Source organism: Gymnodraco acuticeps, unplaced genomic scaffold, assembly GCF_902827175.1.
Source record: "Gymnodraco acuticeps unplaced genomic scaffold, fGymAcu1.1, whole genome shotgun sequence".
NCBI lineage: Eukaryota > Metazoa > Chordata > Actinopteri > Perciformes > Bathydraconidae > Gymnodraco > Gymnodraco acuticeps.
In genome coordinates this window covers 281892-300986 of record NW_022989854.1, presented here as the reverse complement: position 1 = coordinate 300986, position 19095 = coordinate 281892, and the positions used below count along the sequence as shown (strand labels likewise).

Sequence of the window (19095 nt, the reverse complement as noted above, 5' to 3'; positions counted from 1 at the left end):
CAGCACCAGTCAGGCTCTGGGCGGTGTGAACAGAGCGGGAGCAGAAAAGGGAAACCGGAGCTGAACCAGAAAAGCTCTAGCACGGAGCTAGAACGGGAAAAAGCGCTGGTGTGAAAGCCGCATAAGTGCCGTCGACATGGACCGATGCGGTGCTTCCCTGAGCGTCAAATACTGCCAACGATGGGAATACATTGCAATCAGTTGAAAGCTCTTTGCGTCCGTTTATGAAGCTGAAGGAGACTCGGCGCGTCAGAACTGCACGCCATAGAACCCTGACCAAGCGTCGCTCCTGGACGTTCAGGGAGTGAGACTGTGTTGCCATATGACACAGAACTGTAAGCAGACTTTCTTTTTCTTTATGGATATTTTACAAATCACTCCCCTTTTAAACTGTATTCTTGTTTATTAATAACTACTTTTTTGTACTGTCATATAGTATTTTATACCTGTTTTTCATCTATTCTCTTATCTTGATTTGGGGTGGGGTGTGTGCCAGTTTATGGGCGCTGTACGCAATATAGGAGTAGTTCTGTTAGTATAAGATAATAAGATGTACTTTGTTGATCCAAAATCGGGAAATTGTGTTGTTATGAAATTAAAAAAAAATATTATTTTTTTATTTCTAACTTTTTTTTATTTTATTTTTTCTCCCCAATTTTCGGCGCCCCCGATGGGTTGATGCTCCCTTAGCATTCACCTATACTAGATGCCAAGGGCCGGCCCTGAGTCCCATCCATAGGTCCCACCTAACCGACAGTACACAGCCCTCACATTATTTGGGTCTCATCGGTCAGTGTATCGGAGTCCAGAAACACATGTGAATGCTAAAAATAAAGGACTGTTTCTTTAAGAAGAGGCTGGTTCACTTTCTTCAGTCCGGTTCAGCTTGGTCGTTATATATAGCTTTTATATTTATCGTGGAATACTAAATGCCTAAAATAAAACATGATTTACTTAAATCATATTATAAATATTGTTTTCTAATAGGGTCGACGTAACGACGTGTGAATGCAAAGAATTTCCTCGTCACTGGAACGTTTATTTCTCTTACATTTACCCCCCATAAAGCAGCAGTGGTATCTTCCGCTGCCCCGGAAACAGCAGGATAGACCGCCCCGGTGTTGCAAAGCAGGTGGAACTGATTTGTCAGCCAAAGAGTAAGAAATAGGTAAGTGGTTGGACGTTTTTAAATGACTTCCTCTATGTCGATTAGTAAGAGCAATAATTATGTACTTCGTTATGAATGGTAGATTTCATCAGCCTTTGACGGGTGTTAAAAAATGTGCTAACGTTAGCAGTGTAGCGCCGCTAGCTTACAGACAAAAGAAATGCCCCCCCAGCGCAAAGTGAGCCTTTTAACAGAACGAACATCACAATGTGTGTGAGGCTGTCCGTCAGGTTCCTCTGGTGCTGAACCATATCGAGGTCTGCTCTGGATGTGAAACATTAGTCATCCTAACCTCGGTAGCCATATTAAGCTAGCATCAACGGAAGAGTCCCACAGCCGTTTACTTTGAGTTTTAAATCAGTTACACCACAACATTAGAATAATACAGGTCAACAGGAATTATTCAAACCAAACCGATACAGTTTAAGATATTACATAGCAAATTACTGAATAGCCTAAGAACTCATAAAATGTACAGTTGCATTAAACAGGTCCGTGGTCGACAATTACATTTAAAATAACTTCAGACACCATTACATGTTATAATAGCTCACATAATAACTCAATTTCTTCTGTGTAAACTTTAAAGTGAGATTTTATTTTAATGTACTACTTAATACTTACTCGTATTATTATAGTCAATAAATAAGCCATTGAACCTAAAAGTCTGAATTGATTCATTAAACTTCAATAATTATTATCACCAAAATGTTGCAAGAAGTACTATTATGCTAAAGATCTACAACAAAAGTGTGATATTATTACAGAATATTATATTTTGTTTTATCACTAATGAACACATGTCAGAGCACTTTAATACTTTAGTTTCTCAATGTGTACTTTGTATACTACTGGCTTTAGTAGCTTTTCCTTTTAAAATACATCATCATTTATTAGGTAATATGAATAATCTGAAGTAAAAAGGGAAATATTTCCTACTTGAAAAAAGGTACTCGAGTATCGTCCACTACTGGATACAATAATTGTATTCAATAAGCAAAATATGTGTGAACATAAAATGGAATTTAAAACAAATCCACTAAAACATGCCAGTGGTCCACATGACAGGGATGCTGTTTTCAGCCTCAGGAATATTGAGATTTCTTCCATTTTTAAATCATATTAAAGTGATCTTTGGGTTCAGAACTAACCTAACAAGATATCAAAATAAATCACATTGGGCTTTGACATTTTCTTACCTTTTTTTTTTATATGCCATAATCTAGGCACCATCTTTTCATTTTGACACTGGTTTTGCTCTGTAGGCAAATCACCATGTTTTACATTGTGTTAATGAGACTCTTTCAAAAACCTGTGACCACATTTTCAGCTAGGTTGGAACAAAAACTAATTGAAAAATTTGTTTTATTTTTGTTCAATACATTTTTGTTCAATCAATGTTTATTTTTATTTTTGTTATCATCAAATTCATCATTTCATTTCATTTCAAACCTTTATTTAGACAGATAAATCCCATTGAGATCATTGATCTCTTTCAAGGGAGACCTGCTCAAGTAGTTCCACATAAAACATAAATAGAACAACAAAAGGACATCATACAGCATCATTTACATAACTATCCACATAAACAGGTACCAACAGCTTCCGATTGAGTAGCATCCAACCCAGCTTTAAAAACATTTAGTGGCACCTGATTGCTCAGTTTCCATTTCAATTGCAGACTATTCCAAGACAGAGGAGCTGCGCATCTAAAAGCTGTCTTCCCTAAGACAGTCCTAGCAGTTGGCACATTTAAAATTCTGTGAGTACTAATAACAGCTGGGATGTCATTATTCAGGTGTCCACAGGTGTCAACTTGGAGCATCCATCAGTGCCGCCTGACAGGCATCAGCTCAGCATCAGTTACGCTGGACAAGCTCGTAAGTAGTCCTGTTTTATTTTTAAACATATATATATTTATTTTTAGTTCATTGCTCAGCCTCTGTGCTGGTACGTTCTGGTTACCCCTGACTGGATAACATATTTCACAGCGTGTTGCTTTTTACCTGAGATTGTGATTTATTTTATTCTAGAATCTCTTAGATTTGAATGGCCAAGGCAGCCAGAAGTACACAGGTATGACCTTCATCCTCCACATTTCATCATATCTTTAGATGGATGATTATAAATGGTCATAACCACTTGTGTAGGGCAGATGTTTATCTAATAAGATGTTTTTTTCTTGTTTTTAGCAAAGCCTATCAAAGGTTCAGTGATGCCTGTGAAGAAAAAGAGGAAGCTCCCTGATGCAGATGATCATGAGCGCAAATGTAAAATTACGAGGTAAATGGACTCAATAGGCGCTTTCACACCAAGTACTTTTCCCAGGAATAGTTCCCGGAACTTAGTTCCCCGGAAATCTTTAGTCCCGGAACTATCTAGTAAATCGCGTTCACACCGGAATAACTGACGGCACTTCTTCTTCTTCTGCTTTGGGTTTACTGGCAGGCCGCAAACAACTTCACAGCGTATACTGCCATCCGAAGTCCCCGGCCGGAAGTCCCCGGAGTTGGGGACTGGCTTCAGCTTCTACTGAAGCCTTCCGAGTAAATCGCCAGAACGCAGACACCTCCTCATCTCCACCGCTCCCATGTTTTCTTTTGTGTTGCCATAAGTTAGTCTCTCTCCGTTGGTGCGCGGGGCTAATGCTAATGCTAATGCCAGCAAATACAATGGCGGCTTCACAAAACTTTTCAGAGTTTTACGGGGCGTGGTTTGCAATTCGCCCAGCCATTCGGAAATTAGAACCTTTTTCGCCCCAGGAAAGTCCCTGTTCTCTAGCACAGGGGTTCCCAACCCCCGGTCCGCGGACTGGTATAGGGCCGCGGAGGTGTTACTGCCGGGCTGTGAAATAGCTGTGAGTTTATCGTAATATTTGCAGAATTATAAATATATAAAAATATTTTATCATCATATTTTTTTTAAAAAGTGTTTCATTTTTGCATCTATACCAGTCATATTATTTCATCCAGTAGCCTAGTTAATCTTTCATCAGAAAACCGTTGAAAATGGCTTTTATGATGTTCCGAGGGATTCGGCGGCTCAGGGTCTCAGCCTCTCGTGCGCACGAGAAAGTTACCTGTGCGCCAAGTAGGAAGAGGAGCGCACAGGAGACAACCGTTTCATTGCAGACTGATATGTTTATGTGAGGAAATGGCAGTGCATACATTATTTGAGATATATTTCAAACTCGGACTTTATTTTAAGGACATGTCGGCCAGGGGTGTAGAGCTACTTGTTTAAGCACCGGATTGGCAAAACAGGAGAGTAAACCAGTCTGCCTTGATCTATGAATTCACGTCCGGGACTCTCACGGTATCTGCTGCCCGCAGCTGTTTTATAGAAGGAAAACCTCCTTCACTTCATGAAATGGCTGCAGGCAGCATCAGGAGGCAGCGGGACGTATACTCCGCCTCTGAGAAGTGCAGCACCAGCGCGCCGAGAGCTGTGCCTTTTTACGCACCGCCTTCGCTGTGTTTACCTTCATCAACAGCTTAAGAGTGACTGCAGGCTGCTACGTGTTAACCACACACACCTCTACACACATCTCTACACACATCGAACTGCCCGATTACTCCCCCTTTTATTAGTTTTATGAAGGAGATGTCCAGTCACCAAGGCGCATGATGTGTGTGTGTGTGTGCTCTGCTCAGCTCTGTGTTTGTGTCTGTCCGACACCGGCATTTGTTTTCAAATGACCATGAACAGTAATTTACACACATCTGGCTAACTCCATAGGTAGCATATGCGGGTGTTCCCAAAATAAGTTAGTTTAATCTTAATCTCGATGTAGTGCTAAATGCTGTCGAACGTGCACCGACACACACGCACACACACACCTCCTTCATAATGCGCCTTCTTTTCGTTTTCCCATCACTGGATTATCCGTAAATCATACAAACAAAACCAAAACGTTGATTTATCTGTTTTCCCGTTTTGGTTTAAAAACCGAATAACGTCGGTCAAAGTCCGGTAATTACCGGCTAACGGGAACTCTGGTGTGTGTGTTGATGGAATGTGAGTGGTGAGCCACTAATAGCCCCCCCTTCACTGCCTCAGCATAGAAAACACAGCATGTATGCAGAGATGAGGATGTGTTTACTCCTCAAACCTCTTAGTACGGTAACGTGTTGCCTTCCACAGACAAAAAAACATGGCGGGTATAAGGCACTTCAAAGCATGTTTATCTCTGAGGAAAAAGTGTATTAATTGAACACCTACGGGGTGTTTGTGTGTTGTAGTTTCACCAGGCCTCAGATCCGGGGGGCGCGGCCGGTCAGCGGGGACAAGCTGTTCTCTAATAAGAAGTGTCTGGCCTGGTTCCACGCGTACGCCGGCCCCGACAAGGTGGTGGGCCCGGAGGCCATGGAGAGGTTCTGTGAAGACATCGGAGTGGAACCAGAGAATGTGAGTCCTCCGGCTGCTTAGTCCTCAACTGGGCCCAATGTAGCATGCTCAGAGTTAACCCAGGACTAAACTTAGTCCTTCCTCATTCAGAGCTGAGTGGAAGCATTCAGATCCTTTACTAAAGTAAAAGTACTAATAGACTGAAAATACTCGACGAAATAACGAAACCCCTAAGGTGCTAGCTAACCTCGTACCATTCTGCGCTTATGAATGATATCATTAGATTGTTATGAGCTGTGTAGAAGCACCATATAACTTTTGGATTCATTTAGGGCGGAGCTCATTTTTATCTTTCTTGTATAGGAATGCAGCACCTGTTTTTTTTGGATTGATCTATTCATTTAGATTTTCTTTTTTTGTATATGTGAAAAATACATTTTGGTTATACTCTTTAAGGTCAAAATGTAGTTTAATTATATTTTTATATTTTTTCTTTGCCATTTATTGGCAAATAACCTATTAACAAATGATGTGAATATAATAATTTGAAACTAGTTTTGTTTCTTTAATTCTACTGCATTATGAGAGTTGTGTTGTTTTTACAACCTCGGGTAACTCTGTGTTGGACGGTCCAGTGTTGATGGAGTGGTTCTCTCTTGCAGATTATCATGTTAGTTTTAGCCTGGCATCTAGGAGCATCAAGTATGGGCTTCTTCACAAAAGAGGAGTGGCTCAGGGGAATGACGTTATTACAGTGAGTGACTTTTTCTATTTTATCTTTCACTTCATATTTAATAAACAATCTAAGGCTCTGGCTTGGAAATTGTAGTTTTTACTGTTTTCCACCAGATTGAGCCAATTGTCATGTTTACCCTAAGGGACAAGCACATGTTAATTTCCGGTTTCATGCAACAAAAAAAGTAAATGTGTCAAATTACATTTTGTTGCTAATCATGACATTTCCCAGACTAAAAATAAATAAAAAGATACCCCCTGTATTCACTAAACATTAAACTCTGTTAAGATGTACCTCTGCAGTGGTACATCTTAGGGGTGTTGAAAATAATCGTTTCTACGATGCATTGCGATGCGGACGTGGACGATTCGGTCTCGATGCAGTGACGGAAGATAATCGGTTATAGCGTAGTAACGTTGCTTCCTGATTTTCCGGCCGCGGCTTTACTATCACGTTTTTTTTTTCTGTCACTTTAATATCAAATCGGTCGGTGACGCAGAGATCAGGGAACAGACGTGACAGCGGCACAGTAACACCAAACACGGAGCAGTCTGCTTTATCCACCAACACAACACCACCAGTCCAGAACCAACAGCAGAAGGACCCGCTCTGAATCACTCCGTGTCGCTGCGGCACAGGGATTTATGTTTTTCAAAAATAATCGCGTTACAATCATGTCAGGTTTTTGGTGGATTTAATTAAGTCTTGGATTGCAAAGTATGAATGCCCTCTAGCAATTTTCAGACGATATACGTGTGTAAAGTTTGTGAAGGCAGGAGGAAAAAAGCTTCCGCGATCACCGTCTCCTCCGTTCCTCCAAACCCCGCCCCCTCCCTGAAAATAATGAGTGACAGGCTGATAGTGACCCGATAGAAACTTTATTATTCACTTAATCACTGAGATATAATGAAGCTAACTTAATCTCATACATTCATGGGATTTATGTAACAGTAAGACAGAGAATGTAAGTGTGCACCCACATGCAGTATTTTAGTTGTTATATGCTGTTGTAAATACTCCTGTTGTCTGCTGTGTTCAGACTCAAGTCCTGTGTGTGATACCACATTCAGGACATTCAGTGTCCTTTTTTTAACAGAAGACCGTTGCTAGAAGCTGCAGCTAGACTGCAGAAGCATTATTTTTTTTGTTTTTGAGGATGGAACAATTTCACACACAGATATAGACCTATACAATTCATTTATTTTGGTTTATAAATTAATGTCAAGACATTTATGTTATTGATTTCTGAAGCACTTTCTAAATAATAAAAAGAGAGTTCATATGTTTTTACTGCATGTATGCATTGATGAAAAATAAGCCATGTGCAGTGATATAGAAAATTGAGGATGCAACGCATTGGTATGAATCGTGATGCATCGGGATATCGAATTGAATCAAATCGTTGACAGGATAATCGTGAGACCAGTGAAGATGCACAGCCCTACATCTACCTAATTTTGTGACATGGCCTTCCTCTAAGGACATAATTGCACATTTTTAAAGTGGCACAAGGCAGGGCTCGACATTAAGGACTGCCCGATGGCCCGGGGCCATCTAGTATTTAGCTCGGGCAATGAAGCCTCACCTGCTGGTTGCCCGATCAGGCAATCTATTATGCCAGTATCATGCAGCTCGCGGATCCAGTAATGAGTGACCCGACAGTAAAACTAAACTTATCTATAACTAGTTTAGGTAGTTTGAGAGGTAATTAAAATAGCTACGTGTGATATTCTAACCTGAAGTGTGTGTTTTGTCCGCTCACCGCTGCAGGTGATTATGCAGAGCTGCGTGTCGACTCGTCAGCAGCAGCTGATCTCTCTCTCCCGTCAGATTAGACTTCACTCGCGTTTATGTCCATATCGATCAGATCCAGCTAGTTCTAGCTAATGATATGACTACCTGCTTATTAAAAGACACCTAAACAATAAGCGTCGCTATGCAACTGGGTGAGGCCACAAAGTATAGCTAGCATTATGCATTTGTTTACATGCCCACCGGAACCCCGAGGCATTACCAACAGATCAACGCACAATCAACCCATACAGGACATCTCTTTCTCCACATTAAGTGTTAGACATTAGAATGGACTATTCTTGTCTGTCACATACTCTTCTTGTCTGTCACATAAGTGGCGCAACTGAAGCGGTATTGCGCTAAAGGGAAATTATTTTGACGGAAGAGATTTAGATTTGCCGGCTAACGGGAACTCTGACGTCGCCATTTTGTGTGCTTGGCGGATGCACTCGGCTCCTCTCGACTGCTGCTCGGGTCTGCTCGGTCAGCTTCCGGATGAGGAGGCATTCGTTCGACCAACTTACAGTAGATAACATTACAAACATTTTTAACGGGCCATAATAGTGTAAATAATGTTTGTTTTGGCAGTTATAACTGAATGTAATGTTTTCTACTTTTTTACATCTGATGAAGGCAAATGTCTTCATCAGATGTCTTGACCAACAACTTAAGTATTTCTTATAGCTATGCAGGGCATGCAAGCGAGCAAACAAGAACAAACAAACAAGTGAAATGAAGAATACAATTGAACAATATAATATTGTGGTGGTTCATCTTATAATTCAGTCTAGAGAATGCACCAGACAGCATTTAAGACCTGCAACAATCTAAATGTTCTAGGGGCAGGCCCCCAAACCCTTCGTGCGTCATTTCGTCCGCGCGCATTTTTCAGGGCAATCTCTATTGGGCTCAGGGCCATCTGTAAATTAGCTTAGATGGCCCACAGGGCCATCTCCCAAAATCCTTAATGTCATGCACTGCAGGGGTTAAAATGTATGTTACAAAAGAGATAATTTTCATTATTTTGTATCAATTTGTTTCTACATAATGCTCTCTTAGGTTTGTTGTTGACGTGTGTGTGTGTGTGTGTGTGTGTGTGTGTCAGGTGTGACTGCACAGAGAGGTTACAGAACAAACTGGACTACCTGCGCAGCGAGCTCAACGACTCTGCAGTCTTCAAAAACGTCTACAGATACGCCTTTGACTTTGCCAGAGTGAGTTTGAGTTTATTTCTCTGTTGTTTTCTATTTCTATTTTTCAAAGAAAGAAAAAAAAGTGTTTATAAGCAAAAATGTCCCTAACTATTTACCACTCAGCCTTAGTGTGCCCCGTACTACACATAAGAGCACACTCCTGAATATAACACACTTATAATCAGAGGTGTGGACTCGAGTCACATGACTTGGACTCGAGTCACAAATTTGATGACTTGAAACTCGACTTGACAAAATCACAAAACACTTGCGACTCGACTTGGACTTGAACACCAATGACTCGGGACTTGACTTGGACTTGAGCCTTCTGACTTGAGGTGACTTGATCATTTAATTCAGAGGTCTCCAAAACGCCGATCGCGAGCTGCCGCTAGAAGAGCAGACGCCCGTCGGGGAAAGCAGAATCTTCAGCCGCTCCTACTCTTGCTGAGATTCCTTGCAGGCAGGGGCAGGTCTTTATTTAGCTGGGCCACCATGCGGCCAATCATATGCGAGGACACACTAGGATCATACCATTATGTGAAAGAAGGGTGGGGGGCACAGCATGTGTAGTGGTACAGGCCAGCTGCACAGAGCGACGGGGAGCCGGATTTAAATGCAAGCGCGTCGGAAAAAGTCAAGAGAGGCTTCTCAATACTCAAATTTCCCCTCCTCGACTCCTCGGTCCTCGGTCCTCCGGTAGTGACCCGGAAATGAATTTCAGCGCGCCATTTTGAAGGACATCTCATTTCTCTAAATGCACACCGAGGATCGAGCGTCGAGGAGGCTCTCTGGAGGAGCTCTACCGAGGATACACTGATGGTTCCTCCACGGCTCCTCCGCGGATGCATTTCCGGGAACGGTGGAGGCGTGACCGCACGGCCGGACTTATCTCAGCCAATGACAGCTCTGCATGCATCCCCTGGATATTATTTTAGAAACTGCTTTCATCGCGTCGCGATGTTTCCAGAGAGAACAGCTGTGAGGTCCATGCAGAAAGCAGAGCAGTGTGTATAATATATATCACTCAGTATAACAGGCCTACTCTCTTTATTTGCTTTAGTTTAGTAGATATCTACAAACAAAGAGTCCATATTTTTCTAAGACCATTTAGTGCTTCACATAATAAAATACACAACGGCTTATGCTTTAGGAGCTGTAGGTGTGTGTGGTACAGTGTGTAGGTGTGTGTTGTACAGTGTGTAGGTGTGTGTGTGGTACAGTGTGTAGGTGTGTGTGTGGTACAGTGTGTAGGTGTGTGTTGTACAGTGTGTAGGTGTGTGTGTGGTACAGTGTGTAGGTGTGTGTGTGGTACAGTGTGTAGGTGTGTGTGTTGTACAGTGTGTAGGTGTGTGTTGTACAGTGTGTAGGTGTGTGTGTGTGGTACAGTGTGTAGGTGTGTGTTGTACAGTGTGTATGTGTGTGTTGTACAGTGTGTAGGTGTGTGTGTGTGGTACAGTGTGTAGGTGTGTGTGGGTGTGTGTTGTACTGTGCGTAAATGCGGCGGACAGACGGGTCTCAGTTGGTTTGGTGTCCTCTGCTTACTTTTAATAGGCCTACTTGTAAATACAACTTTTGGCCCGTAATTTCAATTCCCCATTTCAGCGACCAGAGAGAGGGGGGGATATATCCAGTCTCTGATTGTGTTACGTTATTATGAGAGTGCTCTCATACTTTAAATTGTATATATTTATATAAATATATTTGTGTGTGTGTGTCCGCATCTGTAGCCTGTTATTGTCTCATTATACCGCACTCTCAATGAATTCAAAGTAAATATGTGGGGGAACAATGTTCAGCTGATCTAACAGAGATACAGCGCTATGACAAAACACTCGACAGCTGATGCAGCTGTTGCCACGTAATAATGAACGGACGTCTCTTTTAAAATGACCGCTCAGAAGAGAGGAGTTCTCATTTCTTGAAACGTCTGCTGCTTCCCCTCTCTCCTCGGTTCCCCTCCTCGGTCCTCCGCTCGCATCTCCTGTGGGCGGGTCTAAGTCTTGAGGAGGGGAGTCGAGGAGGGGAAATTTGAGTATTGAGAAGCCTCTAATAAATGAGCGAAAACCGAAAAAAGAAGCAGCATCTGGCTGCTTTTCAATGATATTGGAGAAAGCAAAGCTGAATGCAGGATCTGTAAAATGAAAATAACCTTCAGAGCAGGGTTTTTTTTTTTTGGTAACCGCTCAGGATTTATTGTCAGAGGTGGGAGAAGTTCAGACAATTTAATAAAAAAAAGTTACAATCAGGGTTCCCGCGGGGTCTTAAAGGTCCCACGTCATGCTTTTCCGGTTATTACCCGTCCCCTTGTGTGTTATGAAGGTTTTATGCATGTAAACGGTGTGCAGAGTCAAAACCCTCAAAGTACACCCTGTAGGGAGTAAAACTCTAAAACAGAAAATACCTCCCCAAAACGCCTCGTTGGAGATACGTCACTGTCCATTTGATTCTTCCGCGTACATCATGATGTCATGTCGTCCCCGGAACGAAATGGACCAATCCGTGGAGCCGTTATGTTACGTCCGCGGAGCCGTTACGTTAAGCCCCCGCTGATTGGTCCAAATTGACCAATCCACGGACTTCCTCACACACTCAGTGCAAGCAGCTCTGCTGATTTCTCCTCCCTGGCTGCAGGCTGATAACAGACAGTTGGGATCGCGGCGAAATTCTCTCTGCAGACCCATTCTCTCTGCAGACCCATTCTCACAGCGTTTATCAACCTTTTTCTTACTCGATATCAAGCCACACTTATTGTGTTTACTTTGGCTGTGACTTTGTGTGTGCTCAGCTGTGTTTCGCTGTGTTTCGCTAAACAAGGAAATCACACCTCCACGGAGCTCAGCGCGATTCACAACGTCCCGACTGGTCCCGACCAATCTGAGCACACTGGGCTCACAGGGAGGAGGGAGGGGGGGGCAAGAGCTGCAACGTGCCGTTTAGTGGAGAGAGTGAATACTGCTGAATACACATACTTTACAGAGATGCTGTATACGAAACCAATGTGAGTTTGGAAAATTGCACAGTATAAATCTATTCTAGTATACCTCAACAATGGAATTATGATCAGTGGAAATGGCCATGACATGTGACCTTTAACAAGTCTTAAAAAGTCTTAAATGTGATAATCTGAAGTTAAGACCTTAAAAAGGACTTAAATATGATTTAGAAGGTCTTAAAAATTATCGGATTTGAAAGGTACTTCTGTGTTGCGATAGCGTCTAAATGTGTTTTGGGGGAAATGTCCGGGCTGCAAAGTAACCAGTGCGGTAACAGCCTTTCAGTTCCCCCCCAACAATTTGTATTGAATTAAATCAACATGGAACCACTAATCACTAACTTTGTTTCCCCCGGCCCCTTATTGGAGAACACCCAGCTAGCAACCAAGCTTCAGCTCATGTAGCCTATCTTCGAATCTACTTACAAATTAATATGGGGAAGTGTAAGTTCAACCGTATTTGGTTGGAAAACATCTAATTTAGTGCTTGTTTGAAACCAGTGGAGGGAACGTGTTTGAAGCCCGCTGCACCTTTTGCAAAATAAATTAATGTTTGTTTTGCTAATGTAGCGTTAGCTAGTGTAGCGTTAGCTAGTGCAGCGTTAGCTAGTGGAGTGTTAGCTAGTGCAGCAGCTCCCGCAACAACACCGGGGGACCTCCGGGCGAAGTTTGGGTCTACGTCAACCCTAAAAGCGGAGGTGCTGTAGACGCTAAATACCGTAGCTAAACACCAATCGTACAACGGCAACGATGAAATAGTGTAGCCAAGGCAGCAGAGCTCTGAATATAGCTCTTGTCACTCTCTCACACACACACACACACACACACACACACACACACACACACACACACACACACACTAGGGCTGCTCGATTATGGCAATAATCACGATTATGTTGGTCAATAATGAATATCATGATTATTAAATAAGATTATTCATTGATTATTCATTGATTTTGAAAACATCCATTTATTGAACTTTAAAACAAATAATAATTTGAACAGTATCTTTTTAACTGTTGATTACCCTGAACGTATAATTCAACTGAAAAACCAATACAAACTATTAATTAAATGATACATTACTAAAAAATAAATTAGATCAAATATGTTGTAGTGCACTGTCACAACCTAGCAAAGCAAAATAATCGTTTTTTTCGATTATGTTGTTTTCGTAATTGTGGCAGGCCAAAATCGTAATTGCGATTTAAAATATGATTAATTGTTTCTAAGGCCACAAAAGTGTTATGAGTATTTGTGTGTGTGTGTGTGTGTGTGTCAGGATAAGGACCAGAGGAGTTTAGACATGGACACGGCTAAGTCCATGCTGTCGTTGATACTGGCGACCACGTGGCCTCTCTTCCCCGTCTTCAGCCAGTTCCTGGAGGTAAATGTGTTTGCTTGCTTCATGGCAGGTCTTTACATAATGTGTTCAAATCCTCTATTGACATTTAATAATGATGCTTTTAAAATAATACAAAATTATATTAATCTTCATAATATATATATCGTAAACGTTCCACAATTAGTCGACTAATCGCCTGAATTGACCTCTATTGGTTGACAAATCTTTAGTGGAGGCAGCCCTAGTAAACACATGCTGTGATCTTTTGAATAGGCTTTCTGACTGTTCATGCTCTGGAGCTGGAAACGTTTTGGCTATTAAATGTTTGGATTTTGATTTTACAAGTCTGAAGAAATCCTTTGACGCCACCACCGAGACACATTTTCCAATCATCTTTCCACAGCAGTCCAAGTACAAGGGGATGAATAAGGACCAGTGGTATAACGTCTTGGAGTTCAGCCGGACCATCGACACAGACCTCAGTAACTACGATGAAGACGGAGCTTGTGAGTGTTTGAGTTCTAACTGTGATTTCACCGCCCCCCCCCACTCTGAGGCTTCAGGAGGAATACATTCACTCCTCCCGACAGGATGGGGGGTGCTCATGGCCCCCTAACACGTGATGAGTTCTTATTTTTATGATCATTTTCTTTAAAAACATTACTTGAACAGAAATAACTAAACATTATAATACAGACACAAAATGTAGTATTTTCATTTAAAACTGTCATGGCTCCTTAAGAAGAAAATAAAATGACTCAATCTTTAGACACCAACGTTTGGCATGCAAGGAGAGACACTGTTGGAACATAAACTAGTTTTTCCTTTCTATCATTATGAAACCATGATGGTGCATTGGCTCTATTCTTCTTGCTGTGGCTGTTCTCTGGGGCAGCAGAGAGGAATGCGTGGTCCATTCTGCCGCAGTTATAGGACACTGTGTGATGCAACATGCTAATATGATAGCTTCCTGTATTTAGCCTCTCTGCTCCTCTCCATTCCCTCTAAAGGTCAGCCTGCTGCACAGTTTCAGGACTGCACCCAGACTGCATCCACTGTTTCAGTAATCAGTATTCCATCGATGAAACGCACTTTGGCTCTGAACCCCAATCATGTTTTTCTCACTGTGGCATTGTTTTTCACGGCAAAATAAGTCTATAGAAACAAAACTGTGTGTTAATTGACATTAATATTTTAAAAAATGGGGGAGGGGGAATAATTCTATATACATTTTTGAAATGTATAGATGTTGTAAAATAACGGGGATATGATATACATATTGTTCCGTTATTTTGGAAATCTCTGCTCTTCAAACATGCTTTTATCCAAAGCGACTTACATACTAACTGTAGACTACTGTAGACCAGGGGTCGGCAACCTTTTTAATATGAAATGCCATTACAAAAAACATTTTTTATCAGCGTGCTGACGATCGTGAATTATCAACGGGGGTGGTGAGGAGCTCGACGCTCGTGAACTATCAACAGGAGGGTGGGAGGAGCCATACCCATTCTCTCTGCAGACCCATTCTCACAGCGTTTATCAACCTTTTTCTTACTCAATATCAAGCCACACTTATTGTGTTTACTTCGGCTGTGACTTTGTGTGTGCTCAGCTGTGTTTCGCTGTGTTTCGCTAAACAAGGAAATCACACCTCCACGGAGCTCAGCGCGATTCACAACGTCCCGGCTGGTCCCGACCAATCTGAGCACACTGGGCTTGTTGTTGCTTCTGCCCTGGGAGACGACAGAGAGTCATCCCCCCTGTTTCCTCGACTACGGTCTGGGAGCCGACAGGAAAGTTCAACACACAGATGGCCAGTCCGCCCCTTTGTAGCATATTATTTCGATGACAGATGAGCAGATCGCCACTGGGCTTTCAACTAAAGACACAGCCACGCAAAAACTGCGGCATGTGTACAGCTCCTTATGGGTACTGCAATTAGTGAAGTGCTTTCCTCTCTGTGGTGAAACGATCAGCACCACGGAGGAAAGCGGCAGAAGGTCACCTGGAGTTAAAGAGAGCGGGGCTGCGTTGCGTGCATGGCTTCCTTCTGCAGGTAACGGGGAGACGCGCTCTGGCGGCGGTCTCGTTCAGGATCCGAATTTTTTTACAAATATTTTGCACACTTATTCCACTAATTCCTAGTGTGCCACTGGTTACGGTGCTGCGTGCCAATGGTGGCACGCGTGCCAGGGGTTGCCGACCCCTGCTGTAGACAATCCCCACAGGAGCAATTTGGGGTGAAGTGTCTTGCCCAGGGACACAACGACATGCTGACTGCAGTAGGGCTGTGCGATTATGGCAAAAATCATAATCACGATTATTTGGGTCAATAATTGATATCACGATTATTTTGACGATTATTCATTGACCATTTATTGAACTTTAAAACAAATAATATTTTACCAATAAACAAGATCAACAAATATGTTGGAGCGCACTTCCAAAACCATACTAAACATATATTATTAATATGATAAATAAAAATAAATTAGACCAAAATAAATGAAATCAAATATGATGCAGTGCACTGTCACAACCTACTGAAAACTCCTTAACATATAGCCAACATGTTGGTAAAACATATTCAACATATTCCACTCAGTTAAACGTTGAAGGCTGGCCAACCGTCATGGTCCAGAAGTAACAGGAAATAAATGTTGAACTACAATTTAAGACCAAATAAAAATGTTTAGGCCACCATGGCAAATGCTGGTAGGGCTGCTCATGTCATCTCTTAAAGATTGTTCGCAAGAAACACCAGCCTGTGTACATGGTCTGGTTTCAGAGATGAGCGCAGGCAGGTAACAATATTGCCACCTGTACTGAAGACCCTCAGCCACGCCCCGACACATGGGGTGACGCCGGCCAATCACAAAGCTTTGATGCGTTCAAGTGCATTATTCTGGCACAGGAAGATTATGTTACAGGACATTAACGATCAAACAGAATATTGTTGTTCTATTTTTAGACACATCTCGCGATCGACTGGTTGGGCACCCCTGGGCTAGACCATAGGTCTGTTGTGGTAGCAAAGTAGTCAGCTGAAGCCACATCTCTCTCAACTTCCCCACGGCATTTGTCATATAGTGCAGGCAGCGCAGACCTGCTGAAATAATACCGAGACGGCATCGCGTAACGCTTGTCCAACGTGTTGACAAGTTGCTTAAAGCCCTGGTTGCTAACAGTGCTAACTGGGCACATATCTTTAGCGATGTGAAATGTAATGGCACCTGTAATATCTCTGTGTCTCTGCGAGCTCGTCGCGTAGGCCGTTGCTCTGTACAATGCGTCCTGAATCGATGACTGTGATGATGTGGTGGATGAAGTCGAGCGGGCATCTGCTTTTTGTTGTATTACTGCCCGGTCGTATTGCACTTTGTGGTTGTATTTCAGTTGATTAAAGAGATTGGTTGTGTTAGCGTGTGGTGCCAACACAACCTGGTAACAAATCCTGCACTGTACTTTGTTTTGCTCCACGTCGGACTCCTGAAAGCCAAAGTACTTCCAAATAGTGGAAATAGTTGTACCCTTCTTTTTAACGAGTTGCTGCTCTTGTTCTGATATCTTCGCTCGCGCTGAACACTCACAACACATGTCACTCCCACGTGGCCGAGTGGGCTTTTAGGGAGGGGCGAAAGCGCACCCAGCAAAAATAATCGTATTTTGTCAATTATGCTGTTTTCATAATCGTCGCAAACCATAATCGTAATCGCGATTAAAATACGATTAATTGCACAGCCCTAGACTGCAGGGGGGGTGGAACCTGTGCCCTCCTGATCCGAACACCAACGCACTAATTCACTGCGCCACACGCCTCCACTGGTTTTCAGGGAGGGTTAGAAAAATCTTAGCGTTTTCCAGTCAGAGGGTCAGTAGTTGGATCCCAGCCCCTACAGTCTACATCAGGGATGGGCAACTTGGATGGAGGTGGGAGCCACATAATGTATGTACTGGCCACCAGGGGGTCGCAGATTCACGTGGAACACACACACAATTCCATGTATTGTATGTAATTATTAACAAATATACTAAGTCGGACATCTTCATTGACATTTTACAACCTTTCAGGGAACATCCTCTAATAAGCTCACTAAACAAATATCAGTTCACAGAAATGTTATTGAATGTTTACAAGTGGCATGTTTGTATTGAACAGGTTATTTAACAGTGGAATAAAACTATTTTAAACTATTGGAAAGCACGAAAATGTGTGTGCATTGAGATGAACCATTAAGATGACATGAAGTCATGAACACTAGTAACCCAGACATTAGTTGTCTAACTTGAACCTAAGAAACTTGTAGCCTGTCTCTGCCTTCCCCCCTATGCTTCCCCCTTATTCCACAATAAGGGGAATGTCAACACAGACACCTGTCAGCCCGCACTATGCTGTTCCTCAGCGCCGGTATTTGAAATTATGTACGCAGCTCGCGACGTAACTAGGAGTCTAGTGGACGGTATCAGTACTCCAGGTTTTTTTTAAATAATTAATTACGTTGTTTATAAATTAATCTGAGGGCCGCAAAAAGAGGAGGTGGGGGCCGCCATTTGCCCATCCCTGGTCTACATGGTGAAGTGGCCATGGGCAAAATACTGAACCCCAAATTGCTCCAGGAAGCATGTCTGCAGTATAGACGGTATTGATGGATAAAAGCGTCAGCTTAATAACATCTGTCCAAATGTCAAACCTGATAATGCAAGTATGCCTTGTCTGGAAAGGTTCCCATTCATCAGCCCCCTAAAGCAGGGTCCGTGTTAATATATGTTTCTCTGCAGGGCCGGTGCTGCTAGATGAGTTTGTGGAATGGAAGAAATGCTGGTCAGCATCGTAGCAGACAACTCAACACCGAAAGAAGATGGAGGGAGAGAAACAAAAACCACATTGTTAAAGAAAAAGATCAGACACACACGGACTACAGCATCCTCCCTGTATGGGGCAGCCCTTTCTCTCACTGAGTCGACTTTTATAGTGTTCATTTGGAGAAAAGAAAATGTTCTTAAAATAAGGAGAGATTTGGAATTTATGTTTTCTTGTTAACATTTTATTTTCCATTGTGTCTTGTTTATAGATGTTTTCACAGTAATAAAAAGGAATTGGAAGTATGACGAGCTGCTTGTGGATAATTGATGAAACTTGTTTTATTCACGTCTCTTTATAAGTACTTACTGAAAGTAACTAAAGCCAATACATACATGTATTGGAGTAAAAATACACTATTTACCTTTGAGTTGTAGTGGACTAGAACAGTGGTTCCCAACCTGGGGGGCGCGCCCCCCTTGGTGGGGCGCCAAAGATCGCAGGGGGGGACGCCAGGCCTCAGATGATTTGAGGCCAAATATCATATTAAGACTTTTTTTTTTTTTTAAAGCAATACATGATTGTCACTAAAAGCCTTGTCTCTACATTACAATAAAATATAAAAAATAATTGATTAATTAATTTGAATACAAATTCAAGTTAGTAGCTATTAAAGGCATAAAAAGACAGAAATCTATAATTCTTTCTTTAAT

At 42.2% G+C, this 19095-nt stretch overlaps 1 protein-coding gene across 1 annotated transcript; it reads left to right on the top strand.

Moving 5' to 3' along the window:
- The first annotated feature begins 979 nt into the window (after window positions 1-979).
- Window positions 980-18690, top strand: dcun1d5 (DCN1, defective in cullin neddylation 1, domain containing 5 (S. cerevisiae)). The gene is made up of 10 exons (XM_034239454.1): window positions 980-1168; window positions 2967-3048; window positions 3202-3244; window positions 3361-3451; window positions 5410-5575; window positions 6178-6269; window positions 9151-9259; window positions 13516-13620; window positions 13982-14084; window positions 18361-18690. Exons 4-10 carry the CDS (start codon window positions 3384-3386, stop codon window positions 18414-18416), a joined length of 699 nt encoding a protein of 232 aa, XP_034095345.1. The 5' UTR covers window positions 980-1168; window positions 2967-3048; window positions 3202-3244; window positions 3361-3383; the 3' UTR covers window positions 18417-18690.
- Window positions 18691-19095: the final 405 nt, after the last annotated feature.